Consider the following 25806-nt stretch of genomic DNA (forward strand, 5'->3'; position numbering starts at 1 on the left):
TACATCTCATAAAACTGTTCACAAGAGTGCTAACAGCAGCAGCACTGGTAAGGTACTAAAATTCATGATGAGAATTATATTAGCGATCGGGAAAAAAAAGCCAAACAGTCAAAACTCAATAGTCTCTCAACTCCCTATTTAAACTGTCTGTAACACTGAGATATGAAAAAAATCCTAAGTTAATTCAGTTCAAAACAATCAAGACCAAGTTTCAGTCTTCCAATTGTATAGTTTATGGCGAAAATCCATACATATCCTCATACATTCTGATCTTCACTTATAAGTAAACATTAAGAGTGATTTTGTTCTCATTTTTAACCACTAGCGATAGGTCATCATCATGGAACAGTATAAGGCATCATTTATTAAAAAAGGTTTGGTTTTACTGAAGATGTAGCTTGGAGTTTCTGAAGGTTCATAACTCTTGTAATGTGCTTGCTATGATAGTGTTGTTGCTAGGATAATTCCAAGTATCAGAAGCAATACAGTTACACATATAATTATGAACATCAATTTCTGCAAAAAAAGAGAGAAAAGTTGAAATTGAAATACCTTGTCAGATACAGAACTGTTTACATACGTGCATAGCCACATAAAATTAATACTGCTGATATCTAATCTGTGTGTGTTTTCTTTTTAAAGAATACTTACTGTTACAATTTCTCGTGGTTAGTCTTTCTTTTCTAACATACATGTAACCATAGTTACAAGATAGAGCTATCTTTAACACTTCTGCATTTTTCTTCACAGAATAATTGTTACTACTCATACTCAACTTCTGTAAGTATCATTACATACAGAAACAATGAATAGTGAACATTTACTTATCAAGGTCAAGTCTAAGTACAGTAACATTGCTTACTGCCACCCTCCTTAGATAAATATTTGTAGCTCGCTCAAACCTTTGCAGTTGCACACTCAGTGGAATTCAATAAAACCTCAGTAAAAACATTATGTAGGTAATAGCTCAGAAGAGCTGCAAGGTTCAAAAAAAGGATTTTATGTAGACGCAAAGTCTAACGTTAGGACAGGTATTTCTGACTATAAACAATGATAGAGCAGTTCCTGTATCTGCCCATAAACCAAAGCTGAGAAGAAACTAACATCAAAACTAAAAACTTCAATTTTAAAAGAGTGTTAGTGCAGAAACCAGAATTCCCAATTAGCTGCCTGAGGTGACATCCCACTCACAGCCCTTCATATATAGTTTGAGGATACTACATGTAAAAAGTTGAGTTTCTGTTGGACTCAGAAGAGTTAACTGCTATTTCCTACTTAGCCTGGCTAGGTGTTACTGCGACAAGAAACGGTAATTAGTGCAGCAGAAATCTGAAGATTGAAAGAATTCTCAAATTTATGTCCTAAAATCCCAGAATCTTTGCAGACTTCCTTTTACAAATACATTGTTATCTCCCACTGTTTCGTTTAGTCTACTATTAATATAAACAGCTTCAAAGACAGACATTTTAGGATGTTCTGCAAGGCATAATAGCTAACTTCATGGTTGCAGACATCTACTTTTATGAAAGCTCTACTTAAAACTGTAGAAAATGCCATTCGATAAAGTTCCAAGTGTAACTAGTATTCCATATCTGAGTGCAAATTGTTTGCTGATGTGAACTTTCAGTATTAAAAAAAATTCAAAGGACTGAGAAACACTAACTGGACTTTGTGGTCTCATTTCCTTCTGCGTTTATGAGCTTTCTGTAGTGATTGTGTTCTGTAAATTTAGCAGCTTACCACTAGATGTCAGTTTTCAGCATTCACATGCATAGCACTTGTACAGCAGGCAGAGGTAGAGAAGATCCTCCCATGCATCTCAAGCCTACTCCCCCAACGCTAACTGTACAGGTATTAAGGGTTAGTAGAACAATACAAGTTACCAGAGCAAAACAGGAGCAAAATTAGTTGATTAGTTACTTACTGCCACACTGGCAGGAAGTCATGCATGCTGAGGTTATCCAAGCATCACCGAACACCAACAGACAAACCAATAATTAGACCGATTATGGCAATCAACACCAATGACACAATGATAATTATCCACATTTTCTGTCAAAAAAACAAGGTAGTATTATTTTACTATTAAGCACATTAAGATTTGCATTTATTTTCAGTTTTCAGATCCACGTATTTTTATTAAAGCCTGCAGTATTCTCAAATTGAGATAAATTTATCTGTCTACTCTTTCATGCATAAGAATAAGCATTTTTAAACAGTGTTTACAGGTAAGCTAGTATGATTAATACCTACATAGTTATCAAAGATGAGAAAACCACCATTTACAAATGCATTAAGTGGGCTCTTTTGACACTTCTTAAATAATTTTAAAAATATAACAGGTATGTTGACTATACGTAGACGTCTATCTCTATAAAGATATATTATTCCCTCAAACCCAACTCACCGTAAAAAGCCTCACAAAATTGCACAACATCTCAAAAGGGGAAATTAAAACGTCAGAGGAACAGTTCATTCACTCTGCAGTCATACAGTTACAGAAAACAAAAATAAATTACTTATAGTTTGATTTCAGAATACGTTATTTAGCTTTCTGATGGGAAGAATGAAACTTAAACACAAAACAAGTTTCCATGCCAATGGAAAATGCCTGAATATTACTTTGAACTCAACTCCTCCACAAAATTGAGTGTCATGGTTTAAGGTCACACCCCTTCCAGAGGGAAAGTCCCCCTAATCTAGCACTTCCACAAGAACACAAAAGTAGTTATCATCTGTAAAAAGAATAATTACAGATGGAGGTTTGTTTTTTTTTTAAAAAAAAAAAAGTAAGCCTGCTTCAGCAGTAATTTTATTTTTCCTGCTAACACGGTGATTTTATAGCTATAAGTCCAGGTAAGTTTACCAGTGATAAAGATCCAAATACCTTTACGCTTATTTAGAGTCTGAATAATTTAAGGTATCATGATAGTTGATAAATTCACAGGCTCTTTTATCTACAAGCATAGTATCTTAGTTCTTCTTTTGGGGTTTTTATACTCTGTAATGACAACTTAAGTGGAAAATTGTGAACGTAGCCTTAGCTGTGCATGAATTGCTTATCCATTTTTGTAGTACACGAAGTTTCTATCCTCAACTGGTAATATTAATTTTTAATATAAACTATGAAAAAAATTCACAGTGGAAATGTTTTGATTTCTTCCAGATTATGGTTTGTTCACAAAATCCTTTGGTAAATCTTCCTCTATCATACAGTAATTTCTAACAATGTGTTCTAATTTATTTTAAAATATCACAACTACAAAAAAGTAAAATGTATATATTTATTCTACCTTGAAGGACTGAGTACAACAAGAACAAAAAAATCAACTAAGACTGGAGGTTGCCTCATACTGTACTAAATTAACATACTGACTAACACAATTACAGATAGATAGCATACCCTTCGTGCTTTACTTTGATATTTAACTGCTTTTTTTGTTTCTTCTTTTGCATGTTCCACGTAATCTGATGCATTCATCACATTCTTTTCTATGTTGTTGATCATTTCACCCTTAAAAAGAAAATTTTGAAGAAAAAATTTTATTACTGAAATCCATGTATCCTTCTTTCATGAACCTAGGAGAAGAAAGGCTATAGAACATGAACAATTATTTCAAACAAGTGTATAATGTGCATATTAGTGACTGATATATTTTCTGCTTTGAGGTGTAAAGGATAAAGGGAATGAGAAGCAAGGGCTCAAAGTTCTAACCAAACAAGGAACAGTCACAGGCAGGGCAGGCATATTTCTCCCTTTTGCAGGAACAAATACTGAACACCTAAAAACATACCTTTGAATGTGAAGTATGTTTTAACAAGCAAAACTGCAAATGACATACTAAAGAGATCAGAAATCCCTGACGTGCCTGGAAGCGGGAAAGGGTATTGACTATTCTGACACACGGTTCAACAGTTATTTATCTAAGAAAACGCACACATATAATAGCAACTTCAAAAGTTCCTCAGAATTGAGGGTTTAGAATGTCAATACATAAGAACTTCAAATTAATCATGAAGAATGAAATTTGGTAATGAAATGGAGGATTGGTGAAAAATTACAGTTAAGTCTTATTACCTGTGTTTCTGTCCGTCAGAAGAAATAATCAGCAGCAGTAAACAGCAAAGCATTAAAGAATGATGCACAAGTAACTTTTGTTCATCTCCAATTCAAAAGAAAACTGCTACCAATTTGCCTTGGCTATATATTTCGTATCAAAGCAACACACGACTTGTAGAACAAAACCCAATTAAAAAAACAACAACAAAAAAGCCCTTTTCAGGAAAGCCTCTCTGCTGAACATTATTCTTTTTGCTTTCCTGCATAAGTCAAAGAATTTTAAGAACAGTAGTTAAAAACACTTTTTTAGATAATTGGTACGTAAAGACTACAAATAGAACAAATTTAGGTACATGTCAAAACAAAGCTTAGGAATATAAGAGATTACTTGAATGACTTGTCAATTCCTTTACATCCATGCTAGTTATAACAGTATTCATACCTCTCTATTACATGCAAGTTGCATTACGTCCTTGCTAAGGCACATTTTATTCTACCACAGTAGTCCTTGACCATGTCTGTGAGAACACTAAATTCCCAAGATATTAGCAAAGATTCTAGGACAGAATTGTTCTTACTTAAATATGCACAAAACTTTCAAGTATATTGCAATATAAGCATGTTCAAGAAAACATTAAGTACATCAAACTGAAAAGTCTATACTTAGTTATTCAAAGCTTATACTATGACTGCATCTAGCTTGTACGTTTTTCTAAAACAAAACAAAAACCCTTTAGTGATTTAACTTTCACACATTCTAATGACAGTTAAAAACCACTCTAAATCTGTATTATCTGAATATAAGCAATTGTTTCTGCGTATTTCAAAGAGGAAGACTGGGGGAAAAAATCCCACTTACGTATAGTGTTTGAATTGGTTTATTTACCTGAGTCTCGACAAACATTGCCATGTCCATAAACATTTCATGTAGTTCCCGTATGCTAGATTCAAGTTTCATAATATCCTTGTGACGTGACTCAATTTCATTCAGAGCTTGCCTAGTTATTTGAGAGTCTGATATAATCTTCAGGAGAATGAAAAAAGATATGGACATAAGTAAGTATGTCCTGACATAGTTATAAATAGCAGAAGCAGCAGAATGGGAGAGACACATAACTGGACCAGAAATACATACATCAGAAGTGAAAATTGAAGGATTACCACTCTCTAACATTTCTTCCAGTTCCTCATCAGTGGTGGTCTTTCCAGCTAGGATAAAAACAACAGTGCTTCACATAACATCACTTATTCATTATTGAACATAAAATTTTACCATACCAGAAGGGTGACAACTCAAAGAAAATTATTGTATTGAGCATTTCTCAGGATAAACCAATGCAGTGTTCAGCCATTATCAAGTGCCATTTTGCATATGAAAAAAACCAGCAAATAGCAAGTAATAGTCAGAAAACAAAAGTAGATTCAAAGCTACAATGGAGAATTCCTGGGGGGGTGGTGGCGGTGGTGGTGGTGTCAGATTGAAGTTTGATCAGAAATGTACATATGTACCTTGTCAAGTGGAGTGTTCTTCAGGAGGAAGAAATTGAGATACAGGGTATTTACGTAACATTCAACATTTACGTATTCTATCATGTCACATTAGCGCCTAATTTTTATTGCCTCACCACTGTGTGGGCAATAAAATCTTCACATTGATTTGATTTTACAAACACAGGATTACATTCATAATCCACATAGAAAAGATGATCAAAGCCCTGTTCTTCCCATGTAAAATAAATTTAGTATCTGTAATAACTTATATAATTCTGTCCTATCAGATGAAAGTTACAGTTTGAATATTACTTTCTGATCTTAACACCCAAGAATGCCGCAAAACCTGCTTTAAAATGTTAAGTGCCGAGGAAAGGCTAAAGGCTCTAATTGGGTTGTAATAACATTAACTTAAAAGAACCATGTCCTGCGGTGTTAGCGTCCCTCCCCTCAAACATACAACTAAAGAAGAATTTAATTTGCCTGATAAAGTTCACTGAAATGCTGAATTGAACCATTAGCATGACAGGCAATGACAAATTTGAGAAGCACGTGAAAAGCGAAGTCTTATAATTTGCCAACTTTTCTATTTGCATTTCCTGTTTCAGCAATATATGTATTTGCTTTTACAGGAGATATTAAAACAGGCTAATTTTAGGTACATTCCTTCCAAGCTAGATGCTGTAGTTCTGAATACTCCTTGTAATAATCAACGATGAAATCAGTCAAATGTGAATCAGTCAACAAATGATGAGAGTACATCTAACAGCAGCACTGATTTTATGTCAGCTGAATTTAACAAATATTCTTATTGGTAAAAACGGCATAGCATCAAAAAAGATGCTGTGCTGGTTAGCATCTTAATTTTGGAATGGCTTTTCCTAACACTTGCTATATTCAGAATGCAGCTTAACGTTTCATTTGAAGCTGCAACACTGGAAATACATGAAACAAAGGAAAAAGGCGTTTTCTTTAATAATTTTCAACCTAAAAGAAACGATTTAGTGAGTTTTCTCTATTTTCTTTACAGCTGTTCTGACAAGTAGTATCAGAGTTTATGCCAAGCGAGATAAAATCGTTTCTTTCCCCTCACATGCTTCGATAAGATGTCCAAGATATCTGAGACTTTGTACCATCTTTAAGTAATAAGCAACAAGGGAGGTACTAACAAACAATACAATTAATCTTTTCAAAAAAGTGTATTCAGGTCACTTACTTATCTCTAATTGTCTCTGTATCCGACCTTTGCTGCGTTCTCGAAAAAGAGTTTGGGTCTCGTTGTATTCCGTCATGACCTCCACAAACTTGTGAGCTAATACAGAGTGCTGTTTTTTGAGGATTTAAAAACGTGGAACAAAAACGTTTATTTTTTTTTGATATAGCAAATACTACTGCACAACAACTGAAAGTGGTATTTACATTCCAACAAAACAGAGCATGAAGTTCTGAAACTATTTCAGAAAAGTGAAACTCATTCTCTGATTTACTAGCATCCTTTTATTTTCATTGAACTTACTGTATGAACATACCTGTGTTTTTCTTATCCTGAGGTCCACTGATGTCCGATTAGCATTTTCACCCTGATCAAAACTTTGTTCAATAGCTAGGAACAATACAATAATATTGAGAGTCAACATTCGGTATAATTATTTATTAGTGTAACTCAGTTACTTTGTAAATACTATTAATTATTACTTTTTTCATGTACAAGGCCCCCATAGACATGTTTAACATTGCAAAGGCAGGGGAAGGGGGGTGGCAGCAATATATATATATCTGTGTAAACATAAAAATTTTAAATAATTTTGGTAATTGGAACAGATCTTAAAACACAGCAACTACTTCAATACTCAGAGTCACACTACTGTCTATTGCTCCAGAAAAATTTCAAAAGCTATAACAAAACGGGCTGCTTTTACAGTTTAAACAATAAACACCACACACTAGTTTTTATGGAAGGACAAAAGCATATAGTAATTTTAATATAGTAACATAAAAGCACTGAATGTATTTAAAAACCTACGCTAAAAAATTAAGACATACTCGCAGGGGAAAATCAGAGCAAAATTAGCTAGTCTAAACTTAAAATACAATAGGTGCTCTAGAACAATTCCCTATGTAGATATTTATGCCATGGAGACTGTCTTTTGGCAGTTAATCTTCTCCCAAAACATCATCACCAAAAAAATAGCATTACAGTTGCAGAATACATTTCTACACAGAGGAATTACTTTGCTTTGTAATTTTCTAGATTATTTCTGAAAGCAAGCAAGCTCTTTGTCCCGTTTTGCAAACTAGGCAGTGCTGAGACCTGGTATTTATCAGTGGTGAAGCTTACCAAGGAGGAGTAAAGTAGAGGACGATACCATTACTGACGGTACTGACATGGGCTGTACACTAATTGGCAGGGAGGTGGTTCTTGCTTTTTTTTTTTTTTTTAAAAGAGCTGTACAATACAATTTATGCATACATAATAGAGCTTTTAAAGTTTAGAATTTCAGCTGCAATGCATTAAGTTTGTAACACTGCTACCATCCTGAATCATTACAAGTGACAGTAGTTTTATTTCTCCTCACAACTTACCCTTTAACCTGGCTCGGATTTTATTAGCGATCTTCTTTATTTCCTCATTTAATTCTTCAAGTTCTTCCTTTGTTCCTTTAAAAAAAAATTATTTTTTTAAAAAAACTGCTAATGACTGATAGTAGAAAGCCAGCAACTATCTACAACTCTACCTGGCAATCTCATAATTGTATTCAGTACAACCATTCAGAGAAGAAGTTTAATATACTCCTAAGTATTTTAAATATGATTTTTGTAACAGCATACTATCAGGTTCCTGCTTCTTATGACAGGCCCTTACACTTGGGAAATGTTATTGCCAAATCACCAACTAAACCAGGTGATAAAATACTCCATGTTTTTTCTTAACATAACACTTTCAGGGTAATATTAATTTGCTGGTCAAAATTAAACTTCACCGAAGTCTATCAAGTGAAAATACACATTTCTCGTGCATTTTTTTAGTTCTGTTGTTTATCATGGACTCATTCCTTTTACCCCAATTAACATAACCGTACCATGCATGGCCTATATTTTAGAAGAATACTATACAGAGTATTCATGAAGAACTTAGCTAGAGCTCTGTTATTGGGTTTACTTAAGACACTAGATTCACGAAAGCATACATAACTTACAAGCAGTGTCATGTTCCTACTCAGTTCAGATGCATGAACAAGCACAATTTTTAGCACAAAACAAAAGCTGATAAATGAGCTGAGACCACAGATTTTAAACAATCAGATGAACCCTTATTAAACCTGAGATTCATTAACTGCATATGATTGTTAAGACAAAAAGCAGTCTGCAAAATCATTTGTAAGAATACAAACATACGCCCATCCATAAACAAAGAAAATAAGGGGAAAACAAAAACTAACATCCAAAGTTCAGCTTTCATCAACAAGATAAATGTTAAGCTAGCGTTGCAACATTCCACAGAAATATCTCAGCATCTTTTCTTCCCTTTTCTTTAAACTCTGCCCACAAAGCCAGGCACGCCTTGAACTAAGGAGTGCTGACAACAGAGAAGGTTCCATGTTTCTGCATAAGTTCCCTAAACTTTTGAGTTCTCTGTTCAGAAAGCCCATCTTCACTTCCAGCTTTGGGGCTACAGCCTCTAAAAACAGGGCTCCAGCATGGAACTCTTATTACCACTAAAGCAGCTGGCTGTAGCGTTGCTGTTAGACAGGCTCTTTCCCCTACTGAAGAACATGAGAAGATGATTGCTTTACTGTACGAGCTTCAGTTGACAACTTCAACGTTTTCACTAGTTAAAAGAAATGCAAGTAGTCCCTAAGATTCTCAGTCTCAAGATACCATATTAAACCGCGCCTTGGTCTAACAAAGGTTTGGATGATACATTTTCAGAATATTTGTTGTATTTATTCAAACGAGACTTAAAGATAGAAATAAGCAAGTAAAAATATTAATTCAATATTAAATATGGAAATATTTAAATAAATTGTGTTACACTTTGCATTCTTAACACCTGAAGTTCTATTCCTATAAATAGCTAAAACAAATAAAATTATTTCAGAGTGTCTAGCCACACATTTCGGCAATCTAAAAAAAGTGATACTCACTTCCTTCAGGATTTGGTGCTGACAGGATAATGCTGTGCTGCTTCTTCACTTCTTCGACATTTTGTGCTATTTTTGCTATATTATTTCTAAGTTCTTCAACCTAAAGGAGGAGAAATATGGTAATGGAAATATTAGAGTAATTCCAGGCAAAGATTTAAAAAGAAAAAAAATCTTTGGTAATAAATATTGTAAAGTATTTCAATGCAACTTTTATAAATATCTGACAGAAATCTCAGCAGAAAAGTGAAACATTTGAACAGCTTGCACTTTTTTTTTTAAAGAAAAAATGGTATTCTTAGAAGCAAATATATTCTGTATAGCCAAAAACATAAGCGTTGCTATTCTTAATAAAATATATTTTAAAACTCTATATGCAAATTCCTTGTCAACATGGAGTTAAAAACACTTCTTTGCAGTAAAGACAGAAAATACCCTGAAAGAAACAAGCAAAAGCATTACCAACTAACACAATTTGGCATACCACTACAAAGCATACTGGAGGGTGTACGTGGATGAAACGTTAAACCCGATTACAGAAATGAAAAGGCACAGAGAGAAAACGAAGTGTTTAATGCATGGTGAAAACTGTAACTTTACCTGTTGGAAAAAGTTATCCATAAAAATGTCTTTTTCAATAACAACTGTCTCCCCATCTTCATTTCCTTTACACTGTAAAAGATAACAAAACAAATCTATGAAATAAAACTCAGGATACTGTTCTGAAACAAACTACAACTTCTTCCACATTGCTACCACATACACATTTATGTCAACAGTCTGCAAAGTCCAAAACAGTAAGTTTTCCTTTCTGAGGACGGTAATCTCAAACCAAATAAAGAGAGGTCAAAGAAAGTCATCTGACTACCACAAAGTGGTGAATGCTAAGGCACATACTCCTCTGTAAACAATTTCAGGACAGAACCAGTCTGTAAGCAATGTCACAGTTTTCATTACCTGTCAAAAATCATTAGAATACAATTTTGCATATAAATGTTCTCTCGCAGCACAAAGATGCTTCCATGGTAAGTCCCACAGGAACTGAAAATGTTATTTGGTTTACTGAAACAGTAAATCAAGCTCTCTCAAAGAAATACTCAGCAGGGTGCTGACAACTGACTTGTGATGTAACGAACTACACATCCAATGAAAGGTAGAACAAAAAGCTATCAACATCCACTTACTAATTTTGCCCTTGGGTGTTTTCTAGGCTGACATTCCACACCACTTTAGACATAATTATGCTTCACTAAACTATACAAGCATTACATAATTGATAAACCCTTAAAATAGCAGCCAAGGAGGCAGAAGCTCAGGTTGACACTCTCACAGATCTCCAAGGTGCACAGCCCAATATGTTCCCCAAGTCACACTTCCCCAACCCTTGAGCCGGTCCAGCAGAATATATGGATCTTGACAGTAACTGAGATACAAATTTGCTCAAAGGAAGAGAGAATTAGCATGCATCATATAAAGACAAAAGACTTCCAGGTCCCATGTTCTCTAGTTCCCTCTGTAGAGCACAGACTGTTTGAACTGCATCAAATCAAAAGTACGACAAAATATTATTCTACTATAAATTCAATGGGCTATTTGTTAGGAAAAAACCTACAAGATAGGTAACATTAAGGGATTTTTATGTTCAAGACTCCTATTTTCTTACAAGCCCCTCTGCCTTTGACCTTCAAACACCAATGTTGTGCTCCTAAGCCCCGATCCTACTACCCAATAAGCCCTTTGTTTCTGGTTTTATTAAATTAAGCGAGATGTGTATTATTTGCATGACAATTCTGCAGTTTAATCCAATGTCAAATACTGCTATTATCTAATAAAGAAGGTTATACTCAGTGATAATCTACACATCAAAATCTACTCAGACTGCTGCAAATCTTCAAGGAAAGTTAGTCCTTGTACCTTGTGACAAGTTCCTTTCCTGCAAATTCAGGGAGTGCTTAAAGTCCTATGACAATATGTTTGTCAGAAATCATCTGGTTTTTTTATGCTCGGAGGAACCATAATGCCTCAACTGAAATAAAGGAATTCAGATGTTATTACTCTCCTGGACCAGCCTCCACTCACTCATAGTGCTGTGTGTCATTACAGACTTTTTATAGCTACTCATTTTGGGAAGATGATTGCTAGAATGCAGTATCAAACAATCTGTCCTTCGGGATTGTAATCAATGAACAGTCTTGTTTAATACAAATAAGCAAGGAAGTCTGTGCCCAAATGAAGTTACCCAACTTTTACCCATACCAGAGACTGCAGTGGTATAAAGCTACCAGTTGTAAGTTAATATTTAATATGAGTTACCCTTTAAAGACATTTAATTTCATTATCTATGTAAAAGAACACCTTCTGCTTACATTTACTGAGTAAAGAATAATCTAATTATTTATAACCACACCATCTATTTAGTTAACTGAACTAAAAATAATGAAAACTGTAGCATCAGCTAAGAGACTCAGCCTGCCCGCTATCAGTTTGGTCAGAAGATCTTAGTAAAACATTAAACACCTCAGCGAATCTTAAACAAATGAAAGATACAGAAATCTTACTCCAAAGTCCTGGTTGTGGATGCCAGGCTGGAAGGAGGCAATCATCGTGACCCTCCCTGCAGCCAGTTCCACATCCATTTCACACTCACATTTGGTTGCAATGACACCACTGACAGATGCTGCAGAGGATTTATGGACAGCCTACTTTGAACATCAGCACTTGAGACACCTTATAACTTGTCAATCTGTTCTCTACATTCCTAAATCATCACTTACCTAAAATACAGCTTATTTGCTAACTCTTTTCAACTTAAGTAATGCACCTTCTTCTGACAAGCACACAATTCATCCAAGAACTCACTTTCATCTTCAAGTTTAGCAGAAACATATTGATTCTCCTAGACCTTACCTCCCCAGTATAAGCAGTATCACGAAAAAACAATAAAAAGTTTCACGTCAACACCGAGAGCAATCTAATGAAGTCTGTTTGCAGCTCATACCTTGACCTTGGGACAGAAAGTCTGGGCCATACAACTCCATAAACATTCACAGACTTATAAAATATATCAAGTTACCTCAGAAGTTGGTTTTTATGACAGAATCCAGATATTCAGTATAATTTCTCAGCTCCAAGCAGGAGCTATCCTAATAGTTACAAAAAAATACAAATAAAAACCCCTACAAATCAAATATAAACATATTTTTCAAAGGTTATGTCTAAGATATCCTTAGAAACAACCAAGAGTAAAGAAGTATTAAAAGCATGTAGTTAAAATGATTCACGGATCAAGCAAGAAAAATAGATTTCAACAGATAGCTCTGCATCCATGTCAGCATATAACAAGAAGGTAATTTTTGTGCCATATGGACAAAGCACCCCAAAGTTTGGATCTAATACATCACACTTAAGTAGAGAAGGTTTACATCTTACCTCTTTCTTAAATGATTTAACAACAATAACAAAAAAGCCTGAATGAGTTTTATTAACAGATGTTTAAAAGGACATCTGTTTTTAATATCTGACACTGGCTGAATGTGCTGAACTGAGCATCTGAACACAGATCCTCCAGCTCTTTTTAAGTCATTTTAAGATGGACTTGTATCCGTGACCAGCAAACCATGGAAGGCTGCAAGAATATTTTACATGATCACTGCTATGTACTTGCCCTGGTTTGTTTTTTTTTCTTCCCAAATATCTACTATCAACCATTGCTGAAAACAGTGTATTGTATCAGTGAGAGACTTTTATTCTTCTTTTTATCTTACACTCATTTGTGCTCAAAATAACTAAAACCAGCCTGGGATTTGATCGATTGTCCAATTAACTGCATTAAAGGAGAACTCAAATAGCCAAAAGAAGTTCTCTTTGGCCTGCTTAGAGTAACAGAAAGGACATTAAAATAATCCCCTAGAAGTAGACAAATACAATTATGGTTGCTACCTTCTGAAGAAGCACGTACTTTACAGGACTTTTTCTAGCTAGAAAATGAGAGGAAGCAACATTATCTGAAAGCTATATAAACTGCGTGTCTTCAACAATTGCTTTCTCCAGCAACTGTTTTTGCACTGTTTTAACTGCCTAAATACAGTGTATTAAAAAGAGTATCAAAAAGTTATAATTTTATGTTAATGGACTACAAACATTGATAGTAACATTTCTGCCTCTTCTTTATAAAGTGAAATCTAGGAAAACATTAAAACTTTTAATGACAAAATAGTTTGCTTACTGTCACATAAAATCCAGGAACACATAAATGAGGACATGTAAACTTGAACCTACATTTCTAGTAAAGGAAATACAGTATTTTGCTAAAACATGTCAGCGTAGACTAGCTGAAGTAGTAGGATCTTTTAAACTCCTTGTGTACTACATTGGGTCTTTGTGGGAGATGGGGTGGATGGAACTTACATGTAAGGTACAACCAAAGTAATACACAATGGCAGTCTTGTGTTAAGGGAAAGAGGCAAGGCATAGTTATTCCCGAAGATTTTGCAGGCCCAGGCCCGTTCAAAAAGCACAAAGTATATGCTCTACTCTTCACTTAATCATTTAGCCAAATAAAATACAATGGAACTACAGTAATCAAACTGAAACAGTTTGGAAAATAGGCAAATAAATGTTAATACATTATTTCTTCAGATTATTTATTCCTTTTCAAAGCAATCTTGCCTATGTATGACCAAGGATCGCTGTTCAAAGCATTTATACTAGTAAAGGGAAAAAAAAAAAATCACTTCACAAAATCATAATCTTTTTTGATATTTCAGATAAAGACACAAGATGGAAGTTGCTACTTCTGTGAGTTCCCTGTGGAAATCAAGTTTTACAAAAGCCATCTCTCTCCGGTATGCAACTTTTGCAAACTTCATGCCAGCTACACACTTTTAAGTGATAAAATGGAGACTGGTTCTTCAGTAACGTCTACCTTAATTTGATGTTCAAATATTTTCTTCTAGTTAGAAGAAAACTTCAATTTTAAGTCTCTAAGCTATTTGTTAATTCTAGAGGCAGTGAAAATTATGTTGATGAATGTATGAAGCCCTTCAGCAATACTGACCATTGTGTTTAAAGTAGCAGCTTGCTGCAGTAATGTTTCAGTTCAGGAAGTAGCTTGCTGCAGTACTGTAATGTTTTCAGATGTCAAATACTAAAGCTGGCTAAAAACCTCTATGTTGCTTTAAAAACTTCTAACAATATCGGGGGGGGGGTAGGGGTTTGTTTGTGGGTTTTTTTTTTTTTTAATTAAAAAGACCACTGCTGCTTCCCCTCAGAGAAAATGCAGCCTATATATTTAAGACTATAAATTAAAAAGCAAGTTCAGATCACCATTTGCTCCCTCCTCTTTCTGGGAAGCGTGCACCATCACTGAAATCTGGCACATATTCCTAAAACCTGGACATGTTTAGAAATAGGAAAGGGGAAGAAGTATAACTGAAAGAAAGGACAGATCTTTCCGGCATGATTCTGGAACATCTTTCCTGGTAAAGATATGGTAATCTAATCATGTGAAAACTTCTCAGATGCCAATTTATCCTTTTGGAGAGGAACCTTAAGAGACTGGTAATTCCATCACTTAAAGATGGAGCTTCCAAAATGTATGTTGTGATCCAGAAGATACAGACTTAATTTTAAGATGAATGAGCCCCAAACCTGCATGCAGCTCAGTACAGGCCAACTTCTACATACATGTGGGGTCCTAGGACTATCACAGGAACTCCTGTGTGCTCTCCATTTCCATTTCATTTCAGGGGGGGGAAAAAAAAAAAAGCCAAGTATCCTTTTGTTTTAACCAAGCCATATCCCGTTCAAGACAGATACGGTAAACTCAAACTCCCTCAAACTCCCCCTTCTTTTTTAGTATACTGTTTTCAAAGCACAAATAAGGGAAAGGAAAAGAGCGTATAAACATAACCAGCTACCATTTTGTAAACACGCAGAAAATAAAATCTGCGGCTAGCTTCATTGACGCAGTACCGGTTAAACAGTTCCCAAGCAGTTAACTCCACTACACCATGGGCACTCCGCAACCATAATTATTATCCAGTTTATCTGCCATTCAGAACGTTAACGTTTGAAACGCGCCAGAGGTCAGGAGGAAGCGAGGGAAGGTTATTTGTAAAAATCGGAGGAGCCTGAACTTCGCAGGCAGATCCCCGGGCGGCGACGCGCCCGCCGGCTCCCAGGGGAAACCGCCCCCTCCCAGTGAAGGGAACTGGAAAACAGCCGGAGCCCCCCTGCTCGCGGGACGCGGACGCCGCGGCGGAACATCAACCTCCCCGCCGCTGACCGTTACCTCAGGCGGCGGTAACGGCCCGCGCGGCCCTCGGCCCCCCTGCACTCCGCCGTCTTTGGCACCGCCCGCCACCCTCCCCCGGGAACCTCCCCACTCTCCCGTGCTCGCCCCGCCGGCCACGCCGCTCCCGACCTGCCCCTCACCCTCACCTCTGCCAGGTCGGCCAGCCGGTCCTTCATCCCCGCAGCGGCTCAGCGCCTCCCCGAAGCTTCCCCGGCTGCTCCTTGCTCGCTGGAGGGCCACCCGCGCCCGGCCCGCTGTCACCGGGGCCGCCACCGCCTCCTCCCCCCTCCCGCCTCGCTCCCGCCCTGCCTCCCCACTCGGCCGGGCACTGCGGTAGAGCCGCGCCACCTCCGCGCTCTCCTTCCGCGGTGCCAGGGGCTGCTGCCTCGCCCCCGCCCAATGTCACGGCAACCGCAGGCCGCGCCGCGCATGCGGGGAAAGGGGCGGGGACAAGTACGCGCCCCGGTGGCGCCGTGCGGAGCGGGCGGGCGCGGCAACCATCCCCTTGGGGAGTCCGGCTCGCGCTGCTGACGTCAGCGTGGGGCCGGCTGCTTGGGCGGGAGGAGCTGTGCCGCGGTCCAGAGGTAGCGCCTCAGCTGCGCCCGGGAAGAGCGGGCAGCTGCGCTGGTATTTGCGAAGCAGCGTGCGAGAGCGGTGAGGAAGGTATGACTGAGCAGAGTGTTGCCAGACAGGGGTTTGAGGGGCGCTTCAAAGGAGAGAAATGGTGTTGGAGAACTGAGGTGTCCAAACCGTACCACAGGTACCTACAAGGAAATTCCCATCCCGAGGAAGCAGTGCTGTGAGACATATCTCAACAAGAAATTATAATACTCGCGATTTGGGGATACTATCATGAGAGAAAAAGTTGTAAAAAGTTGTGATATGATTATTATTTTTTAGTTGAATTTTACTTAATTATTTTCTGGTATGTGATGTGGGTAGGCTGCAACTGGACTTCATGTAATTCATGTTTAGTGCAAAAAGTGTGCAGACTGTGTCCTCTCTTTGCTGACACCTTTGCCCATCACGGGCCACAGATGCACCCCTTTGTCATTTCATAATATTAAGCTATGGCTTGCAGCCTGGTGTTCAGCCACAGAATAGCTAAGAGTGATTTGTATCACGACTGGCAATTAAAAGAAAGCTGCATGCTCCCATTCCATGGAGCAGAAGAGGACCCGTATCCTTTAACTCATCAACTAAAACATGTTGACAAATGTTGCCCGTTAGTGATGTTTAGGGCTCCAGTAAAACACCAAAACTTTGCTGAAGTCCGAAATCCGTATAACAGGTATGTCTTAAAAGCCTGGGAGTTTCTAGGAACTAGAGCATGCACATACTATGGAAGGCAGAAAATCCTCAGTAGTATTATGTTCTTAGGTGCTTCCTAAAAAGTATTACTTCAGACTATAGTCAATTACCTGTAATTATTAGTATCTCAGTTCTACCATATATAGACTTCATCTTCTAGATGACACGTTCAGCATCTGTAAATTCTAAAAACGTTACTTTTGGATACTGAGCATAATAATCCAAAGCATAATTTTCCCCATGTATTTCAAGAATTTTATTCCAATGCTGGATCAGGAATTTAAAGATCCTGAAGGAGCAATGTAAGCCACGTTAGTGACAGTAAATTGCTGATTTTTTTGTTTCCTGAAAAAATTTAGATCTACATCTGCCCTTCATGATTGGTGGAGTCACCATCACTGGAAGTATTCGAAAAATGTGTGGATGTGTCACTTCAGGACATGGTTTAGTGGGCATGGTGGTGTTGCGTTGATGGTTGGACTCGATGATCTTAAAGGTCTTTTCCAACCTTAATGATTCTGTGAATCTGTGATTAATTTTTGACTTAGTAAATGCGTATCTCCCAAGAGAGTAGTCTCTTAACAAAAACTAGCAACAGGCATGTTTTACTTGGTGAAAAAATGAATAAAGTTTGTCTTTTGAATACATATTTTTATTGAATTTTGCTACTGTATGATTCCTTTTACCTATCCATGGTGAAAGTGACTACTTTCCTCTTCAAACCTTTTAGTGTAATTTCCGGTGTTGCCTCGAAGACTAGTGTGCAGACCTCCATTCCTGCCTGAGCTCATGTTCCAGAGATGTTTCCGCAATCACCTCTTTAACTGGGAAGTACAATTATGTTCCTTTTCATTGCTTGCCTGCATATATTGTTGCCTTCTTTTACAGTTACAGAATGAGCTTGCTTCCTGCCAACATAGCAGTTATATTCAAGCGTGCTGTTTAGCTCTGTGCCTCTCTTTATCTCCGTTACTACCTTTTGTGCCATTCCTCATTTGCATATTCACACACTTATTTAGTAAGGGCTGCCTTTTACTCTGTGCATTTATCTGCTTCAGCGAGTTGCTAAGTTTGTTCACAGATGACCTGAGTCAAGATATAGGAAATTTGAAGATCTTTTAAAAGTAATTATTCTGCTGATTACCTGGTGATATCTTATGGACTGTAATCTTTTACACAGAGATCTGACACTGCTGATGAGTGCTTGGAAGTGTTTTGCTGCCTTTGCTGAATTGGGGTTATTTGTGGATCCTCTGAACTGAACACATACTTAAACTTAATGATAAAACAGATGATAAGAACTAGATTCCACGTAGTAGTTTATCTTCGTAACACCTATAATATTTGCCAGGAGCTCAAATGCTATGATAGATTTTTAATTACAAATCTATTTTAACTATTCCAAAGTAAAGTGTCAGATAGTATTACCATTTTGTTTGCAGAAAAAAATAGTTTACTAATAAATTTATAACAATATTGAGAAGTTTCTATATTACACTGAGTGTCTATACACAGTTACAGATTGCTTTTTTTTCCCCTGGAAATGTTCATATTATTAAAAGCTGCCAAACTCCACTAATGTGGCTTTATGGGCTCCTATTTATAAACGCATGCCTATTTGTCAAGAAGAGAGGTGGAATTCACAAGGGTTTTATAAAGATAGCATTGTGCTGAGAAAAATTGGAGATGGGTTACATATTCAGAAAAATACCCTTCCTGACACCTTGAGGCAATCAGCAAAAATGCTAAAAAACCCACAAATCCAACTCGTCCAAAAAAGGGAAGGCAAGTTCAACAAGGCAGTGATTTTTCCAACAAAGGAAATCTTACGCAACATTTGCATTAGCATTAATGCTATCAAATAAGCGAAAATTACAGCACAGTGCAGCCACTCTTGTAAAACTTCACGTATACATTGCATCTATGTCTGTAGAAAATGAAGGAGAAATAAGCTATGTTTGTATACATCACCTTCCTTTCTATGTTAATTCAATCTAGAGATATTTTTAAAAAATCATTTATTTATTTATTCCAGATCCTGGAGTGCAATAACAGGCATTGTGCAGACCACATAAAAGTTCTTTAAGTATACTGGAGTAAAAAAAAAAAATTGAGATCTTAAAAATCAGTGTGAATGCATGAACTTGGTATTTATAGATGTATGCAAAACACAGAAGTTCTTTGAAAGTCAGTTTTTGAACTGCCTGGTACTGAAGTTTGGACTTGAGAGCTTTGAGAACGATTCTAAACCTAGGGCTTACACCACAGCTCTTACTTTCATTAAAGCAGTCTCTAGTGAATGCAGATCAGTTTGTATGTAGAACTGAAAATAATGGCCGTGAGGTACGTTTGAGTAAAGTCCTTTTGAATGCAGCCGTTTTTACCTGAAAGCTCTTCAACTGAACCCTCCCGCTGCTTTTAAAGACCACTTTATTAAACCGTGCTGGAGGCAGTTTAATAGGTTTTCTAAGTAACCACACGCCAATTTCTAAACTTCGTCTGCAGAACGAGTACCATCAGCTGACTAGTTGATCCTACAGGCTAAAACCATCTCGATTTTAATGGTGAGACAGGGAGGCTGCCGGGCTCCCTGAGCGGCTCCGCTTCAGCCTTGGCCGGCTCACAGCACCAGCTGGCCCTTGCAGCCAGGGCTTCAGCCCCCGCGGCAGACCGGGGGCACGCAGGGCCGGCGTCGGGCGGAAGGCCGTGCGGCTACAGCCCGCGATCAGAAGGGCCAAGTGTCGCCGGGCCGCTGCCACCCGGGGCGAGGCGTCCACGCGCGGGACACAGGCGCCTCACGGCCAGCGCCAACAGCGGAACAACTGCCGCAAGAGCCGCGCGCCTGCTTCTCTCCCGCCCGCCCCTTACCACGTGACGGCCGGCCCCTCCCCCTCCCCGTGGCCGCGCGGCGTCGCTCTACGGGTATTTGAACCACGCTTCCGCCATCTTCCCAGCGCCCAGTCACTGAGGGGAGCGGCGCGGTGAGAAGCCCCGTGAAAGGTAACGGGGTCGGGGTGCCCTCCTCTTCCGTCTGGGAGCGGCTGGAGGGAAGCGTGATCGCTTTAAAACAGGCGTGGGGGGGGGGGTGGCGGTCAGCGATAACAGTCGCCAGGAGTGGGGGCAGGCGGTGGGTTGGGTTCCAGAGAGGCGAGGTTGGGCCTGAGCGAGTGCTATGGCTGTGATACCTGGCTTGTGTGGAGCCCCTTCTCCCGTCGCCCCGCGGAGCGGGAGCGGTGGAAGGGCCGGAGTTGCACCTTGTTCTGGCTCAGTTAAAAGGGTGGGCGAGATGGAGGGGGAGGAGTGGAGTGGAGCCTCCAACGGCCCGAGTCCCGGGGGGGAGGGGAGGTGGCGCGCGCTGCTCAGTCATGGTGGCTCGGGGCGGGCGCAGTAGGCCCGTTGGTGGGGGCTGAGGGGAGGCTGAGGCCCGGCCGGGGGAAACCTCCGCCGAGGACCCTCGGAGCACTCGCCCTGGGCTCTGTCGGCCGGAAGGTGGGCTCTCGCGACGGACGGGGTGCTAGTGGTGGGCGGGTTGGAGTGGGCGCTCTGTGGAGCGAGGCCGGAGTCGGCCTTCGCTGCGGTGTCCTCTGGAGGCCACAGCTCGCGCTCTCCGTATCTGAGCCCCAAAGCTCACGGGCGCGGCGGCAGCCTACCGTTACGGGGCGTCAGAGGTGGGCGGGGAGGTGCCGCCGCCATTACCGCGCGCACTCCCGCCGCATGTGGGGCGACGTGGAGGCGCTTCCTGCCTCATGAATGGGCCCGGGACCGCGCGCGCCGAGTTACTGGGCGCGGGGGGGGAGCGGCGGCGCGGGCTGAGCCTTGGCCTCTTCGCCGGCGGCGGTGACTGGCGCGCAGAGCACGCGCCTGAGGAGGCGGTTTGGGAACCGACAAGGGCGCCCGGCCCCTTCCGGCTGGGCCTTGTAATCGGCTCGGCTGTTGTGAGCTCACATGCTGCCATTTCCCCTGCAGACCCAGCATGGCCGCCCAAGGAGAGCCCCAAGTGCAGTTTAAGGTAAGGGAGTAGTTCGTTTTGTTTCTTGTTTGTTTGTGTGTGTGTGTGTCCGTGTCCGTCCCCTTCAGTAGAAAAGTAGCACGAGCGACTCTCGAGTGCCAACGTGGATGTAGGGTTGGTTTTGAAGTGCAGGTCTTTCCTTAATGGTGCAATTAGTTTATTGTAGTATTGCATATAACTTGTACAAAAAGACTGTTGCGCTGTGTCAGTCTAATCCTATTTGTAGTTTAGCACAATAAATTTTAGTGGTGCTTTGCCTATAGAATGATTTTTAAGTTTCAGAGGTGATGTTCACAACAAGAAGTGCTTAGAGTGAATTAGAATAGTCTGTTTTCTGTTGTGTATTAATAGTTTAGGGGAAAAAAAAAACCCAGCTTAAAATGTTTCAGATCAGGGTTTTCTGGTGTTTTATGTGTTTTCTTTGTTTGCTGTTATCTTAACAGCCAGAAGTTCCTAAGACTGCTTTGTGGAAGGTTGTTACTTGTGTGTCTTGCAATACTTTGGCTAGAGTATTCCAACTGTTAGTAGTGCAGTTGTTTGGGGTTTGTTTGGGTTTCTTCTTTTGATTGCAAGATTATGGTGGGTTTCTCAAATTTGAATACTTGAATGAATTCTGCTCTAAATGTGGTCATGTTCAGGTTGAGAAACCTAGATAGCCACAATTCAATTACTTCTAGTTTAGTAGAACTATATCAACAGTGCACTGTACTCTTCAGCTATAGGAACAAGACAAGTCTGACTAGAGTAATAGCATGGTGGGCTTAACAAATTGGGTTCTAGTACCCTTAAGAGTCACTTAAAGAGGAATTCAGTCTTTTGTTTACAGCATCTTGTAGGACTAAGGTCGTTCTAGTGATAATTAGTATTTACACTAAAATGACCAATAAATGTCTCTAGAAGTGTATTGCTCTGACTTTTTTGCCTTTATCTATCAACAGCTTGTCCTGGTTGGTGATGGTGGCACTGGTAAAACGACATTTGTAAAGCGTCATTTGACTGGTGAATTTGAAAAGAAGTATGTAGGTACGTCTGAAGATAGGTTTGAAATCTAATATGTTACAGTTAGAAGTGCAATTCATGACTTGCTAAGAGCACTGCTTTTTCTTATTACTATAGCAACGCTGGGTGTTGAAGTTCATCCTCTGGTGTTCCATACTAACAGAGGCCCTATTAAATTTAATGTATGGGATACAGCTGGCCAAGAGAAATTTGGTGGTCTGCGAGATGGCTATTACATCCAAGGTAAGATGTGTGTATGTGTGGGAGTATTCTGTACCTCTTACAAGTAAATCTTTCTTTCTGTTCATGTTGGCCACTCTAAAAGTTGTCACTGTGGCTTGCAGTAATGATCTGGTTTCTGGGTTTTCAAATTTTTCATGTAGACGCAATAATTTCCTTTCCTGGGCAACATGCACTGATGTAGGAATATTCAAAGACTGTGTTCCAGTATGCCATTGCAGGCTTTGATATTAATGAAGAGTCATGGTCCATCTTAAGTAACAAGATATTGCTGATGAATTTCAGTGGTTAAGAGGAAAGTATGTGCTTCAGTTAGTACAAGTTTATATCTGTATTAATGTATTGTGCTGAGGCAGGACTTGGCACACACAAGCTTTGAAATTTTAGATAGGATCATGAAGTTGTACATGTTTGTGTCACAGTCTAGTTGTCTTTCTAAAGAAGTACTGATGATGTAGCAGAACAGCCTTATGTTCTGCTTGGCCAAGCTCTGTTACCTTCATATCTTCAGAATTTTGCAAGGGGTTGTTAGAGTTTGACACTTGCTTTTCCTTTAGAAGTAGCAGGACCGAGTCAAGCCCCCCATGTTCTTTGAAAAACTGTTCTGGACAAGGGCATCCTGAGATGTGGACTACAAGCTCTCAACCTACCTCAAAGCCTCGATAGATGCCTAAGATTAGTTAAATAGGTGTTAATGAACTTCTGTCAAGTATTTGTGTAAATCAAAGTTGATGTTTGTAATCCATGTGTATTCTCATGCCATGCAACACCATGTTACTCAAGTGGGACAGTTGCATTGAAGACCAGCTAGCTTTATCAATAATGGGCACTAAAGATGTAACAGGATATGGTCATGGGCCGGGTTCTGTGGACTTGTGTGTTGAACAGAACATCAGATCTCAGAACTGTAAAGCTGAAAGGGAAGTTAATGCTGACTATTGACTCTAATGTGGGACTTCTATGGGTTCCTCTTCTCTCTCCCATCTTACAAGCAAGTGCTTACTCTGTTGTAACTCTTGACTATTCTTTTCTTACAGCTCAGTGTGCCATCATAATGTTTGATGTAACATCAAGAGTTACTTACAAGAATGTACCGAATTGGCACAGAGATCTGGTACGAGTATGTGAAAACATCCCTATAGTGTTGTGTGGCAACAAAGTGGATATTAAGGACAGAAAAGTCAAGGCAAAATCCATTGTCTTCCACAGGAAGAAGAATCTCCAGGTATGTTGGCATGAGTCTGTAGGAATCAAATTTGTTGGGTCTGTTGACTGCAATTGGGTTCTATGCAGTAATCGAGTGTTCTGGCTTTGTCACTATAGGCTAAACAGTGCAACTTCACATCCTCTTTGCCACTTGAACCTAACTTTAGGGAAGTGGTGATGTTAAAGATTATCATTGCTGGTCTTGAGCAGAAGCTATGAGAAGTTCTTAAAGAGCTTGTGTGCATTTGGCTTGCACTCCTCAGTATCTTCAGATGCAACAGAAGTGAGACTAAAGTAGATAGTCACAGGAGAACGATAGATGCACTGTTGCCTTCTGAAAGCTGCATCTCTTATCAGATTGGATACCTTGCATTTCAATTGTAAGCTTCTTTGTATTTGCCTGAAACTGCACATTTCTAGATACTTACATCATAACTGTTTCTGAGACCATAAACAGAGGTCATGTAGTCAAAAAGAATACTAAGGTAAAAGTAGAGCTGGTAATGTGCATGTTAATCTTGTCTCCATTTAGAGGTGTCTTTTAATAATGTATAATGTGTACTCTTTTGCAGTATTATGACATTTCAGCTAAGAGTAACTACAACTTTGAGAAGCCTTTCCTCTGGCTTGCTAGAAAGCTAATTGGAGATCCTAACTTGGAGTTTGTTGCCATGCCTGCTCTTGCACCACCTGAAGTTGTTATGGACCCAGCACTGGCAGCACAGTATGAGCAAGACTTACAGGTAAGTGAGAGAGGGCACAAAGGTCAAACGGCTGCCTGGTAAACTTGTGTTTGGACTCCTGGAGTGAATAACTGAAAAACAGTTCTTAAGTGTAACTCCTTTGTTCCAGATTGCTCAAACCACTGCACTGCCAGATGAAGATGATGACCTGTGAGGGATGAAGCTGGAGCCCAGCGTCAGAAGTCTAGTTTTATAGGCAACTGTCCTGTGATGTCAGTGGTGCAGCGTGTTTGCCACTTTATTATCTAGCTGAGCAGAACATGTGCTTAATCTTTGGGATGCTGAAAGAGATGAATGGGCTTCGGAGTGAATGTGGCAGTTAAAAAAAAAAAAACCAAAACAAAATGAAAAAACCTTCATATTTTGGACCTGCGTATTTAGCTGTTTTTTGGACTGCAATTACTTCCCCTTTTGAGTTTCAAATATAAGACTGCTGCAGTCACATCAGAGTGTTAAGTGGTAAATCTTGTTTCTGTCATTCCCATTCTTTTTTGTTTAGATAATAAAGTTGTATTTCGAGTATCTCTAAGCAAGTGAACTTTTGTGCATTGCTAGGAAAACTCTTCAGAGTGTCCTCTGCTCTTCAGTTGAGGCTAATACTTTGTCTACTGCATTTCTCATTCTCTGTTCTCCTTTTCCTTACTGCTTCTCATGGTATGCTCCTTTTGCTAAATCAGAGCTAACAGTTTACCTTCCCTTGATTTCCTGAAGCATATAATTAAAGCACCTGAGGAAAGCTGAACTAACTGCCAGGTAAAACTAAAGCAGTGAACACTTGACTGGTAAGTGTGACTGGATCAACATTGCCATGCAAATGGGGATGTGTGTGGTCTGCACATGTCTTGAGAGAAGTGTGTAGTTCAGCTCATATGTGCTACCATTAGATACAGTCTCTCAACTTTCTAACTTTCAATATATTCTACAGTATGCCTTCACAGAGCTCTGTATTCTTAGTAGCCGGAAACAAATGGCATTTAGGTCTGTTAGGTGATTTAAAAGCTGTATCTTTGCATGGAACATCATTCAGTAGAACTATAGCTGATGAAACAAACTCTGTGTAAGCATTTTAACATCCACTAACTAGAAAACAGCTGTAGGTTGAGCTAAAAAGCTCCTGGCTACAAAGCGGCGTGTTAACTAAAAACACATGTTATAGAGATACCTAGACTTTACTGTAACTGCACTGAGTTCTTAATTTGAAACTCTAGCTTATTACAGCGCAAATGGTGGAAAATGTCAACTTTTAACACTATCTTGTAGAGATTAATCTTGGTCAATATTAGTACTGCTAGTAAAGAAAACTAAGTTTA

General features: G+C 39.2%; 2 protein-coding genes across 5 annotated transcripts; one reads left to right on the forward strand and one right to left on the reverse strand.

Moving 5' to 3' along the window:
• Nucleotides 1-438: 438 nt before the first annotated feature.
• On the reverse strand, nucleotides 439-16164 carry STX2 (syntaxin 2; the record flags this gene model as incomplete). 4 transcript variants are annotated; one of them, XM_082007917.1, is made up of 10 exons in its annotated part: nucleotides 1750-1839; nucleotides 3404-3514; nucleotides 4947-5084; nucleotides 5196-5269; nucleotides 6768-6876; nucleotides 7081-7154; nucleotides 8135-8209; nucleotides 9697-9796; nucleotides 10294-10365; nucleotides 16135-16164. In XM_082007917.1, the coding sequence occupies 10 exons, from the start codon at nucleotides 16162-16164 to the stop codon at nucleotides 1750-1752; spliced, it is 873 nt and encodes a 290-aa protein (XP_081864043.1). The 4 variants fall into 4 exon arrangements, with proteins under 4 accessions (XP_081864045.1, XP_081864043.1, XP_081864044.1 ...); XM_082007918.1 differs by lacking the exon at nucleotides 1750-1839 and adding an exon at nucleotides 1969-2052; XM_082007916.1 differs by lacking the exon at nucleotides 1750-1839 and adding an exon at nucleotides 1969-2052 and having other exon boundaries at nucleotides 16129-16164.
• A 5108-nt stretch (nucleotides 16165-21272) lies between these two features.
• Nucleotides 21273-25018, forward strand: RAN (RAN, member RAS oncogene family; the record flags this gene model as incomplete). Its single annotated transcript, XM_082007529.1, has 6 exons — nucleotides 21273-21308; nucleotides 22247-22331; nucleotides 22425-22550; nucleotides 23585-23772; nucleotides 24326-24496; nucleotides 24606-25018. The coding sequence occupies 6 exons, from the start codon at nucleotides 21273-21275 to the stop codon at nucleotides 24648-24650; spliced, it is 651 nt and encodes a 216-aa protein (XP_081863655.1). The 3' UTR covers nucleotides 24651-25018.
• Nucleotides 25019-25806: the final 788 nt, after the last annotated feature.

The sequence above is a fragment of the Phaethon aethereus genome (assembly GCF_964289735.1).
Source record: "Phaethon aethereus genome assembly, chromosome: 17".
Taxonomy (NCBI): Eukaryota; Metazoa; Chordata; class Aves; order Phaethontiformes; family Phaethontidae; genus Phaethon; species Phaethon aethereus.